Source organism: Heptranchias perlo, unplaced genomic scaffold (assembly GCF_035084215.1).
Source record: "Heptranchias perlo isolate sHepPer1 unplaced genomic scaffold, sHepPer1.hap1 HAP1_SCAFFOLD_43, whole genome shotgun sequence".
Taxonomy (NCBI): domain Eukaryota; kingdom Metazoa; phylum Chordata; class Chondrichthyes; order Hexanchiformes; family Hexanchidae; genus Heptranchias; species Heptranchias perlo.
Genome location: NW_027139442.1, coordinates 8,694,326 through 8,706,988, shown reverse-complemented (window position 1 = coordinate 8,706,988; position 12,663 = coordinate 8,694,326). Strand labels below are relative to the sequence as shown.

At 45.4% G+C, this 12,663-nt stretch overlaps 1 protein-coding gene across 1 annotated transcript; it reads left to right on the top strand.

Moving 5' to 3' along the window:
• The first annotated feature begins 817 nt into the window (after nt 1-817).
• Nucleotides 818-9,951, top strand: LOC137312577 (EEF1A lysine methyltransferase 3-like). The gene is made up of 3 exons (XM_067979107.1): nt 818-973; nt 4,598-4,709; nt 9,554-9,951. The coding sequence occupies exons 1-3, from the start codon at nt 818-820 to the stop codon at nt 9,949-9,951; spliced, it is 666 nt and encodes a 221-aa protein (XP_067835208.1).
• Nucleotides 9,952-12,663: the final 2,712 nt, after the last annotated feature.

Genomic DNA, 12,663 nt, shown 5'->3' with positions numbered 1-12,663 from the left:
AACACAATAAACTTTAATTAATTAGTCTCCCTTCTCTCGCCTCTTCACCAACAAATTTGATAATAACACATTAACACAATATTCAAAAGTGTTTGGAATCTCGGCTGTTCCCCATCGATTCGTTGTAACTCGAGTCAGATAAGAAATTAATACAGACACTGCGCAACAAAGCGCCGAGACTCCGCGGCCGATCACATCGTCCCGCTGGCAGTGAGCAGCATGGAGCAGTGTCTGTCATCACCACAGTGGGAAAAGGCAGTTACTGATCGGTGCAGCTGGTGAGACAGGTGAAGAACATGAAACTGGTAAAGAGTGGGCGGCAGAGAAAGGCTGCTCACCAACCCGGCCGACGTTGGGTAGATGATGCCACGGTTCGCAACAAAAGTCCTTCTGCCAGGTTTGTAAGCTGAGCAGCTCTGGATCGAAGGGAGTAACTTCACTAAAACAACAGTCGCATGGTAAGGCAAACACCGTCCCTGCCTTCAGATAAAGGCCCACAGTTTCGGCTCTCTGCAGACTGACTTTATTTGTTCACTTTCTTAATGAGGACCTTTCAGAAACTTTCGAATATTGTGTTAATGTGTTGTTATCAAATTTGTTGGGGAAGAGTTGAGAGAAGGGAGACTAATTAATTAAAGTTTATTGTGTTTCCAGATCAGAGTTTGTATTGTTTCATCCACTGGAGGACAAGCGGACTGCACGCACCGAAAGCTGAAACCGAGACAGGCTCACATCCAGACCCCTGGACAAAACCTACCTGGAGACTGCAGTGGTTCAACCAGGATCAAAGCAGTGCAGAGTGAGCTCAGAGAGGATAATGGAAACACAGCAGGAAAATAAGTATTTCAGCAGCTCCGATTCCAAGGAGGACAGCAACAAACTCGAAAGTCGCTATCAGTTTTGCGGGCACACTCTGAGAATCACTGGGGACTCCAGCAATAACCTTGAGATACCAGCAATAATCTGGGGAGCTGTAAGTCCAATGTTTGGTGTAAATGCTTGGATCGGATAGAGAGAAACCAAACCCAGAGCCTCTGCCTTCCACTACAGCAACCGCCCCCACCCCCACCTCCACCCCCGCCATGTTGAGGAAGCCATATTTGATGCATTGGTTTTGCAGACGAACATGCATAAGAACATCGAAATTACTAGAAGAAAGATTATTGTTCGCCGTCTACGTTCCTGGTAGTCACATGACACAGTGAGAACAGAGTTGTCGACTAATAAAAGCAACCAATCCCCATCAATTAGTCTCCATCAGACCCAGACATGAGGCGAGGAAAACCCTCCAGTGGTGGAGAGCTTTGGGAACCATTGGTCCGAAGTCACCTGTTCCTCCGAAACCTGCTCCACTCACCACATGTCATGTCTCCAATTAATCATCCGCCTGCCCACTCACTTAACATGTCTATATCCCTGAGCAGACTCTTTGTATCCTCCTCACAGTTCACTTTCCCACGTATCTTTGTATCGTCAGCAAACTTGGATACATTACACTCGGTCCTTTCATCTAATTCATTAATATGGAGTGTAAAAAGCTGAGGCCCAAGCAGGGATCCTTGCGGCACCGCACTAGTTACAGCCTGACAACCTGAATATGACCCGTTTATCACGACTCTCTGTTTTCTGTCCGTTACCCAATCCTCTATCTCTGCTAATATATAACCCCCAAACCCATGAACCGATTTTTACTCATTTACTCTATCATAACAGTTCGTGAATTTGATCACATCTTTTAAATCTGATCTTAAACTTCTCTGGTCTAACAGAACAACCCCAGCTTCTCCAGTCTCCCCACTTAACTGAAGTCCCGCACCCCTGGTACCATTCTACCAAATCTACACTGCACTGTCCCTAAAGCCTTGACATTCTCCCTAACGTGGTGCTCAGGATTAGACACAATACTCCAGCTGCGGCCTCACCAGTGATTTATAAAGGTTTAGCGTCACTTCCTTCCTTTTGTATTCTGTGCCTATTTGAAAAATCAAGGTTCCCGTATGTTTTTTAACATCTTTCCCAACTTGTCTTGCCACCTTCAAATATTAGTGTACGTACAACCCGAGTTCGCTCTGTTCCTGTACCCCCTTCAAAATGGTAACATTTTGTTTATATTGTCTCTTCTTATTATTGCTATCAAAATGTATCATTTCACAGTTCTCCGCGTTAAATTTCATCTTCCATTTGTCTGCCCATTTCCCTTGTGTGTCTGGTCTCCTGAAGTCTGTTCTTAGCCTCCACATTGTTTACGACATTTCCGAGTTTCGTGTCATCTGCAAACTTTGAAATTATACCCTCTATACCCAAGTCCAGTTCATTAATATATATCAAAAAGATCAATGGTGCAAATACCGACCCCTGGGGAACACATCTAGCCTGAGAAATAACCGTTCACTACTAGTCTCTGCTTTCTGTCTCTTAGCTAATTTCATATCCACGCTGCCCCTGTTCCTTTAATCCCATGGGCATCAATGTTGCTAACTCATCTGCAACGTGGTACTTTGAAAATTCATGTCAACAAACATAACTGCACGAACACCATCAACCCTATTAATTACTTCATCAAACAACCCAATCAAGTTTATCAAACACGATTTGCCTTTAAGAAATCCGTGCTGACAGTAATTTATTAAAACATGTTTTTCCAAGTGACAATTAATTTTGTCCCAGATTATTGTCTCTTAAAGTTTCCCCACCACCGACGTTAGGCTGACTGGCCAGTAGTTACCAGGTTTATCCTTCTCCCCTTTTTTGAACAGGAGAATAACATTTGCAACCGGTCAGTCCTCTAGCACCATCCCCATATCTAAGGTGGATTGAAAGATTGTGGCTTTCACCTCTGCTATTTCCACCCTTACTTCCCACAACAATCTAGGATGCACCCCACCTGGACCGCGTGGCTTTTCTACTTTGAGTACTGCCAACCTTTTTAGTGCATCCTCTACTATCTCTTCCTTTCCTGGGACATTGGCAGCATCCTCTTTTCTTGTGAATGTAGATGCAAAGTTTTCATTTAGTACCCCAGCCGCGACTCCACAATGAGTTCGTTCTTTTGTCGCTAATTGGCCCCACCCTTCCTTTGATTATCCTTTAACTATTTGTCTGTTTGTAAAATACTTTGCTCTTCCCTTTTCTATTATCTGCCACCACTTTCTCGTACACTCTCTTCGCCCGTATTATTTCCTTTTTCAGATCTCCTCTGTACTTTCTGTATTCTGCTTCATTTTCTAATATATTATGGTCCTGACATTGGTCATAAGCCTCCTTTCTCTGTTTCGTTTTAGTCTCTATATTTTCAGTTATCCAGTGAGCTCCAGCTTTGCATGCCCTTCCTATCTCCCTCATAGGAATGTGTTTCGATTGCACCCGAATTAGCTTCTCCTTGAAGGCCTCGCATTGCTTATTTACTGTTTTTACAGCCAGTCTTTGTTTGCATTCAACATGGGTCGGATCCCTTTTCAACTCACTGGAATTACCCCTCAGCATCTTCACCTTTGATTGATCAATGTCTCTTTCCATAACTACTCTACACCTAATATATAACATCCAAGGCACCATGTTCTGTCTTCATAATATCCATGGCACCATTAAATTGTTTGTACCCTCCAGGCCACATTTACCGGGTTTACCTCCTCCCTGACACAATGTAATGGGTTTATAACCTTCTTGTATCATGTCTTGGGTTTATATGCTCCAAATTACCATATCCTGGGTTTATGCCATCCTGATCACCATGTACTCGGTTTTTGCCCAAGCTGGCACAAAGTACTGATTGATGTATTCTCCTCTGAATCAAGATGGGATGAATACTCCACCAGCACCATGTATTATGTTTATACCCTCCTTGACACCCTACACTGGGTATCCACCATCCTTGATCCCCTACACTGGGTATCCACCATCCTTGATCCCCTGCACTGGGTATCCACCATCCTTGATCCCCTGCACTGGGTATCCACCATCCTTAGCACCATGTGCGGTATATGCACCATTGTTAGAACCGTGTGCAAGGTTTTTTTTCGATTTGTTCATGGGATGTGGGCGTCGCTGACCAGGCCAGTATTCATTGCCCATCCCTAATTGCCCTTGACTATACACAATCCTGAGCACAATGCGCGGTGTATCCACCATCTTGGACACCATTCCCGATGTATACACCATCATTGACACCATGTGCGGGGTATACGCCATCCTTGAGACCATATATTGGGTTTATACCCATCACAACACAATGTTCAGATTTTTATATCTTCCTTGGAACCAAGTACAAGATTCATATCTTCCTAAGAATTACTTACTGGCTTGCACCCTCCCTTGCTCCCTACCTTGCAACTTCGCTTGCACTGATCCCTGCACCCTCCCAAGCTCCGACCCTTGCATCCACGCTTGCTCCCGCCCTTGCACCCTCCCTTGTTCCCTACCTTGCACCTATCCTTGCACCCTCCCTTGTTCCGACACTTGGACCATCCCTTGCATCCTCCCTTGGACTTTCCCTTGCTCCCTCCCTTGCACCCTCCCTTGCAAACCCTTGTGATGTGAAGTTGGATTCAGAAAGTTGCAGGTGAACTAGTTCTAACGTTAATGCCATATTTTGTTTCAGGGCCTCGTTCTGTGCCGGTTCTTTGAGAAAGAGAATATCAGTTTTTCTGGGAAGAAGATGATTGAATTGGGGTCCGGCACTGGGATCGTGGGGATTCTTGCCATCCTGCTGGGTGAGTTAAATGTTCCAAGCGATAGCACTTTGCATGTGTGAGAGAGAGCGGTGAACTGTAATGGAGTAGGACGGCTATGTAGTGAAGGACCGTGACAGTGACTGGTCATAGGTTTGATTAAACCCCCAGTTATATGCATGTTTTGTGAACGCTGCAGTCTGTTCTTCTTTTCAGGTCCTTACTGTTGACAGTTCTTCACCTCCAGTTTTAATCTGTTTGAAAGAGAATGCTTTCAAAGCACAGCACCCTTACCTCAGGTAATATGAATGATGCCTCAAAAAAGTCGCAGCTTTCGAGACTCAGCCGCTCCACCTGCCATTTTGGAGCAAGTCCCTCCTCCCATCCGGGAGCGGGATATCAATTGAACTGCTGTTGATCTGTGAAAATCCATAAAACGTAAAAATCTGTAAATGAAAAAGTGAAACATTTGAACACGTTTCTCCTTGAGCTGATGAGCTGAGAACTAGATACCTATCAGAAATGGCCTGGTTATATTCAATGTAATATTTGCACAACATCCTGAACATCTCGACTCTGATTAGATATTAAACGGGGAAGCTGTAGCTTTTGATCATGATTTGTAGTCCTTCTGAGCTCCAGTCACGTGTCCAGCACCCAACTGATGGCCAAATTATACACCATAAAACAGTAAGCATGCTTTAGAATAAAATAATGAAGCAGTCCGTACCCGCATACAGCACAACCTGGACAATATCCAGGCTTGGCTGTTACGTGGCAAATAACATTCGCGCCAGACAAGAGCCAGGCAATGACCATCTCCAACAAGACAGAGTCGAACCAACTCACCTTGACATCAAACGGCATTACCATCGCCAATTCTCCCACCATCTTCATCCTGGGGGTCACCATTGACCAGAAAATTAACTGGACCAGTCACATAAATAGTGTGGCCAGAAGCGCAGGTCGGAGGGCTTGTATTCTGCGGCATTATCTGAGGAATTGTCCTTATCATTACCATTATCGAATAGCGCCACTTGCGACCTTATGATGGAGGGAAGGTCATTAATGTAGCAGCTGAAGATAGTTGGGGCGAGGTCACTGCCCTGCGATGTCCTGAGGCTGAGATGATTCGCCTCCAACAGCCACTACCATGAACTTTTGCGCCAGGTATGACTCCAGCCACTGGAGAGTTTCCCCCCTGATTCCAATTGACGGCAGTTTTACTCTGACTCCTTCGTGCCACACTCGGACAAATGATGCCTTGATGTCAAGGGCAGTCAATCTCACCTCACCTCTGGAATTCAGGTCTCTTTTCCATTGTTGACCGGAAGTCACCGGTTAACGGTTTTGGCTGAGGACACAGAGGAAGAGTCAATTCTCTCTTAATTCTCAATTCGCTTTACTAACGTTATTAGATCATGTACATACCGCTTATAGGTCTAGTTAGATATAGGCATGCAGTTTACAGCAGGTTCTACAGTTTTATACTCAAACTAGGATTTAAACGCACACCCACCAGGTTTCCCTGACTAACACTCCCTGAGTATTATGATTTAAAAGCACACCCACTAGGTTTCCCTGACTAACACTCCCTGAGTATGAGGATTTAAACGCACACGCACTAGGTTTTCCTGACGAACACTCCATGAGTGGTCACAGAATGGAAAGGATATTATATTACACGGAAAGGAGAGATACCACTGGCCAGGCAATTCTCTCTCTCACTCCCGACGTCGTCTCTACGTCCCTGACGTAGGGTTCCCACTTCCACGAGGGTTAGTCTCCGGAGTCTCACTCAAAAACAAACTGGGACCAAGCCAGCAATTCTTCAGTTTTATTCCCAAGTCTGTCTTTTCGAATGATGCTGTCTTCTCTGGTTGGCTCAAAGTTGCTGGATTGATCGATGTCATCCCCTGATTGGCTCTGTTCCAAGGGCCGAGGTGGCATCACCTCATACTCCTTTTAGAAATAAGGACTGGTGTCTCATCACAGTTCCTTTGTCCCTGTTAGAAGCGGAACGAATTCAAACCGGTTCTGGCCAGTTCAGACCAGTGACTGAACTCCAGGTCACCCCAGTTCAAAAGTCAGTGCCTTTGTTAGCACATCGAATTAAGCTCAATAGGTTTCTGCAGCCTCTGGCCGACACAATGTTTGGACCAAGGCTGTAATGAGGTCTGGAGCCGAGTGGTCATGGCGGAACCCAAACTGAGCATCGGTGAGTAGGTTATTGGTGAGGAAGTGCCGCTTGATAGCACTATCGACATCTTCCATCACTTTGGCGATGATTGAGAGTAGGCTGATGGCGCGGTAATTGGCCGGATTGGATTTGTCCCGCTTTTTGTGGACAGGACATACCTGGGCAATTTTCCACTTTTTAGTCGGATAGATGACAGTGTTGTAGCTGTTCTGGAACAGCTCAGGTCGGGGCACAGCTTGTTCTGGAGCACAGGTCTTCAGCCCCACAGCCGGGATGTTGTCGTGATACACACCCTTTGCCAGTCCATGAACTCAAACATTTATTGTTATCACGTGGAGTGAATAGAATTGGCTGAAGACTGGTATCTGTGATGATGGGGACCTCAGGAAGAGGCTGAGAATGATCATCCACTTGGCACTTCTGGCTGCAGATTGTTGCAAGCGCATCAAACGTTTTTTCGCACTCAGCGAATCAAGGGATATGGGAATCGGGCGGGAAAGTGGAGTGGAGTTCGAAGAGCAGCCATGATCATTTCGAATGAAGGAGAAGGCAAGAGGGGCCGGATGGCCTACTCCTGCTCCTATTTCTTATGTTCTTATGTTCCCATGTGCTGGGCTGCGCTCTTGTTGAGGATGAGAATCTTCACCGAGCCTCCTTCTCCTGTTAGTTGCTTAATTTGCGACCATCATTCGCGACTGGATGTGACCGGATTTCAGAGCTCTAACCTGATTGTTTGGTTTGGGGATTGCTGAACTCTGTGCACAGCATGGTGCTCTCACTGTTAAGAATACATGGTGCTCTCACTGTTTATAATGCACGGTGCTCTCACTGTTTATAATGCATGGTGCTCTCATTGTTTATAATGCACTGTGCTCTCACTGTTTATAACACAATGTGGTCTCACTGTTCATAATGTATGGTGCTCTCATTGTTTATAATGCACTGTGCTCTCACTGTTTATAATGCATGGTGCTCTCATTGTTTATAATGCACTGTGCTCTCACTGTTTATAATACATGGTGCTCTCACTGTTTATAATGCCTGGTGCTCTCAATCTTTATATTGCATGGTGCTCCAAATATTTATAATGCCTGTTGCTCTCACTGTTTATAATGCATGATGCTCTAACTGTTTATAATGCCTGGTGCTTTCATTGTTTATAATGCATGGTGCTCTGACTCTTTATGATGCATGGTGCTCTCACTGTTTATAATGCATGGTGCTCTCACCCTTCATAATGCATGGTGCTCTCATTGTTTATATTGCATGGTGCTCCAAATATTTATAATGCCTGTTGCTCTCACTGTTTATAATGCATGGTGCTCTAACTGTTTCTAATGCCTGGTGCTTTCATTGTTCATAATGCATGGTGCTCTCACTGTTCATAATGTATGGTGCTCTCACTGTTTATTATGCCTGGTGCTTTCATTGTTTATAATGCATGGTGCTCTGACTCTTTATAATGCATGGTGCTCTCACTTTTTATAATGCATGGTGCTCTCACTCTTCATAATGCATGGTGCTCTCACTGTTTATAATGCATGGTGCTCTAACTGTTTATAATGCATGGTAATCCTTTGCTGTGTCTTCACCAAGTTGGCACCTGATTTTCAGATAAGCCTGGTGCCGCTCCAGGCATGCTCCTCTACATTCCACATTGAAACTGATTTGGTCACCCAGCTTGATGGCGAGTGAGAAGTGAGGGATATGTCGGGCCCTGCGGTGACAAGATTGTTGTGGCATTCCATTATGCTGCTACTAAGGGCCCATGGCGCCTCATAAGTGCCAGCTTTTGTGCTGCTAGATTTGTTATTAATCTATCCCGCTCAGCAGGGTGGTAGTGCCACACGACACAATGGAGGGTTTCCTCAGTGTGAGGACAGGTCTGATTCTCAGAGTATGTCAGACCGTTGCTTGACGAGTTTGTGAGGCAGCTCTCCCGACTTTGACAACAGTCCCCAATTGATAGCGAGAAGGACCTTGCAAGGTCAACTGGGCTGGGTGTGCCTTTTTCTGTCCCAATTCGATGCCTGGGTCGCAGCTTTATCCTTATTTTGATATTGCGGCATGGCTCACGGCCACACGAGAGGGCAGTAAAGCATCAACCACATTGATGTGAGACTGGAGTCACACACAGGCCAGATAGTTTCAGGACACAGGTTCCCTTCCCTAAAGAAAATTAGTGAACCTATTGGGTTTTTGCGACAATCGGATAGTTTCATGGTCACTTTGGGGCGGATATTGACTTCAAGCGGCAGTTTAAAACGTGTGATAGCTAAAAATAAAAACCGGGAGGAATGTTCAACGGGCGACAAACTCGTTGTCACCGGTTTTACGCTGTGGCAGAAAGTCAATATCGCCCCTTTTACTGATACCAGCTTTTTATGTTGACATTTTCGAATTGAAATCAAAATCTCAAACTGCCGTGGTTGCATTTGAACTCAAGTTGCTGGATTTTTATTCCGCAGTTTTGAATTACTAAATCCAGTAAAATAACCGCTGTTCTAATGGAATCGCTGAGCAATGCTGTGACACTGCACAAGTTCATCATTATATTTCACAGCCTTTGCTGTGTTCATTTGGTTTGCCCCGAATCCCTTTTACCCACATTTACCATTTACAGGTTGGTGTCATAGGGAAGCAATAAGTGAAGATACGTCATTGCTCTTTTACATTCTTCTGGCAGGTGGAAATGTGACCTTGACAGACAAACCAGAAGTTCTGAATCAAATAGAACTTAACGTGGCCAACAATGTCCCCTCTTCAATTATCCAGCGGTCAAAAGTCTCTGCTCTCTCGTGGGGTGAAAACCATGATCAATTTCCGACAGACTACGACATCATCCTGGGATCCGATATCGTCTACAAGAAACGTGAATTCCACTTACTGCTCAAGACCCTACAACATCTGAGCAACCAAAATACTATCATTTACATCTGCTCGAGGATGCGTGAGTACATGGGAGCCATGAATTTTCACGAGCAGCTCATTCCACAGCATTTTAACTCCGAAATTGTTCACAGTGTCCCAGAAAAAGAAATCAACCTGTACAAAGTGACCAAAAAAGTTCCTGGCGCTTATTAAGGAGGAAAGTCTGGAGAATAGGGTGGGGGCAGTTAAAGGTCTCATAATGGGAAGAAGTAAGGGGGAGAAGGGCACAACAGGCAAGAGTCAGAGGACTGAATGATGTCGGAGGAGGTTGCAGAGATCGAGGGATTGGGATTTCCATTTACTCTAACATCCTAACCCTGACACTCTTACCCTAAACCCTAACCCTAAACCTGACACCCAAACCCTAATCCTGACGTTATAGCCCGAGCCAAACCCTAACCCGAGCTCTAGTCCGAGCCCTAACCAAAACCCGAATCCTATTAATGCCATTATAATCTGACTGGAGTAAGGTTGGCAGGGAGGGTCAGAGTTTAGATTTTGGAACCCTCCACAGAGTCAGCTTCACCCTGTATCTAACGTCAGTCTGGCACTGCAGAACACAGCACAAGACCTACACTAATCCCCTGCTCAGTGTTGCTCTCCCACTACATTCACGTTTGTGTGGTGATAGCATCAACCTAAGCACGTTTGAATTGAACCAGTTGAAGACTGCGGTGATGTTGTGCAGCAGAGAATATATTACGAGATCAAAACTTTGGCCCTCCCTACCTAACAGCTTAGTGGGATACACGGACTGGAGCTGTTCAAGAAGAAGGCTCACCACCACTTTCTCAAGGGCATCCAGGGAGGGGCAACAGATTCTGGCCTTGTCAGCGACGCCCACACCCTGATAATGAATATATAAAAAAAGAAATCGTGTGATGTTCTCTGGTTCGAATTGTTCCCTTTGCCGCATTTTGCAGTGAACTTCAATATGTGAAGAACGAACGCTTTTACAAAAAGATTCATTCATGGGGATTTAGCTCAGTTTTAGCGGGGTACCAGCAAGACACACGTAACTGACATAGCTCCCTACCACCAACCGATTTGAACCCTGGTGCGGGAGGGTATCTGACACACTGTGACACCTGGTCCTCCTTTGGCTGGAGGCAAGATAGTACAGCCGGAGGCAGTACAGCTAGATACAGGATAGTGCAGCTGGAGGCAGTAAAGCTAGGTATAGGATATTACAGCTAGTGGCAATACAGCTAGCTATAGAATAGTACAGCTGGAGGCTGTACGGCTGGCTACAGGACAGTACATCTGGGGGAAGTACAGCTCGGTACAGGATAGTACAACTGGGGGCAGTACAGCTCGTACAGGATAGTACAGCTGGAGGCAGTACGGCTAGGTACAGGATATTACATCTGGGGGAAGTACAGCTAGGTACAGGATAGTACAGCTGGGGCTACTACAGCTAGGTACAGGATAGTACAGCTGGGGGCAGTACAGCTAGGTGGAGGATAGTACATCTGGGGGCAGTACAGCAAGGTACATGATAGTTCATCTGGGGGAAGTACAGCTAGGTACAGGATAGTACAGCTGGAGGCAGTACAGCTAGGTACAGGATAGTACAGCTGGGGGCAGTACAGCTAGGTGGAGGGTAGTACATCTGTGGGAAGTACAGCTAGGTACAGGATAGTACAGCTGGGGTCAGTACAGCTAGGTGCAGGATAGTACATCTGTGGGAAGTACATCTAGGTACAGGATAGTACAGCTGGGGGCAGTACAGCTAGGTACAGGATAGTATATCTGGGGGCAGTACAGCTAGGTACAGGATAGTACATCTGGTGGAAGTACAGCTAGGTACAGGATAGTACAGCTGGGGGCAGTACAGCGAGGTACAGGATAGTATATCTGGGGGCAGTACAGCTAGGTACAGGATAGTACAGCTGGGGGCAGTACAGCTAGGTACAGGATAGTATATCTGGGGGCAGTACAGCTAGGTACAGGATAGTACATCTGGTGGAAGTACAGCTAGGTACAGGATAGTACAGCTGGGGGCAGTACAGCGAGGTACAGGATCGTTCAGCTGGGGACAGTACAGCTAGGTACAGGATAGTACTTCTGGGGGAAGTACAGCTAGGTACAGGATAGTACAGCTGGAGGCAGACAGTACAAAAGCAAGGAAGTTATCCGAATCCTTTATCAATCATTGGTTTGGCCTCAGTTTGAATATTGTGTTCAATTCGGGGCATGGTACCTCAGAAAGGATGTCAAGGCCTTAGAGAAGTTGCAGAAGAGTTTTACTAGAATTGTACCAGGAATGAGGGAGTCTCGTTATGTGGAGAGACTGGAGAAGCTGGGATTGTTCTCCTTAGAACTGACAAGATCGAGTGGTGATTTGTTAGAAGTGTTCAAGATCATGAATGGTTTTGATTGAGTAAATAAGGAGAAAATGCTTAAAGTGGTAGAAGGGTCGGTCATCAGAGGACAAAGATATAAGGTGATCGGCAAAAGAGCCAGAGGCGACATGAGGAAACAATTTTATGCAGCGAGTTGTAATGAACTGGAATGCAATGTTTGACACGGTGGTGCGTGCATATTCAAGATTAACTTTTTCAAGGGACTTAGATAAATACTTGAAGGGAAAAAAATTACTGAACTATGGGGGAAGAGCAGGGGAATTGGACTAATTTGATAGCTCTTTCAAAAAGCCGCACAGGCACGTTGGGCCAAATAGCTTCCTCCTGTGCTGTACCTACTATGATACTATGTGAAAGAGTCAGCAGGAATCCCAGTTCAGTGGCCAGATATCTAAAGCTGTGGCAGGTACACGCACAATGAAATAATATTTCATAACAATGATAACCAATAAATACTTTGAAATCCCAGTTCAACTGAACCATGTTATTGGGGAGAAAG